We start from the raw sequence: 639 nt of genomic DNA, 5'->3' as shown, positions 1-639 counted from the left end.
TGGCTCTGTCGCTTCACATCGGAGCAGCATGTCTAGGTCCCTGCCTGCAGCCGTGGTGTACAGCGGGGCGCTGTCGGGGTCCGTTAGTGACCTGGGAGCAAGGAGGGGTGCTTGGCCGCCGGCAGACGAGGTGTGCCCCCTGCAAAGCAAGGCAGATCGTCCTGCCACCCATCCCTGCAGCATCGCCGCCCAGCACCCCCGGGGGAAGTCACGGTGCGGGCAGAAATGAGGTGCGTGTTCTTTCCACCGCGGTCAGTGCACGGGATCCTTTTGTTCCCGTGTGCCCAGAAAAGAGCGGGCTGGGTGGCCTGGCTTTACCGTGGGCACATTGAGGGTTCGACTGCTGAACAGCTTTATTTTCACAGCCCCGCCAGCACGCGGTTCCATAAAAACCTCCCTGGTGGCTGGGGGGGCAGCGGAGGGCCTTGGGAAGAGGCAGCGTACACCATGGTGCTGGGTTTAGTTGACAGTACCGCTACCAAAACCAACCCGCCAGGGCGCAAGCCACGTCCCGCGCATGGGCACCGCAGCATCCCCTGTCCCCCGTCCCCCCGTTGCTTTCGCATTGCCCCCCCCACACCGCGTGCATCCCATGGCGCTGCGCCTATACGTTACCTTCCCGACACGTCGGCCCCCTGC

At 64.5% G+C, this 639-nt stretch overlaps 1 protein-coding gene across 1 annotated transcript in view; it reads right to left on the bottom strand.

Moving 5' to 3' along the window:
- Nucleotides 1-359: 359 nt before the first annotated feature.
- Nucleotides 360-639, bottom strand: part of MEGF6 (multiple EGF like domains 6) — a 117,524-nt gene continuing 117,244 nt past the window's right edge. The window contains exon 29 of the mRNA XM_035897589.1: nt 360-424. Coding sequence (XP_035753482.1) covers nt 360-424 — 65 coding nt within the window. The remainder of the gene's footprint in view (nt 425-639) is intronic.

The sequence above is a fragment of the Egretta garzetta genome, unplaced genomic scaffold, assembly GCF_000687185.1.
Source record: "Egretta garzetta isolate BGI_Z169 unplaced genomic scaffold, ASM68718v1 scaffold737, whole genome shotgun sequence".
Lineage (NCBI taxonomy): Eukaryota > Metazoa > Chordata > Aves > Pelecaniformes > Ardeidae > Egretta > Egretta garzetta.
Note: the sequence above shows the minus strand (reverse complement) of the source record. Positions and strands in the feature narration are given on the sequence as shown.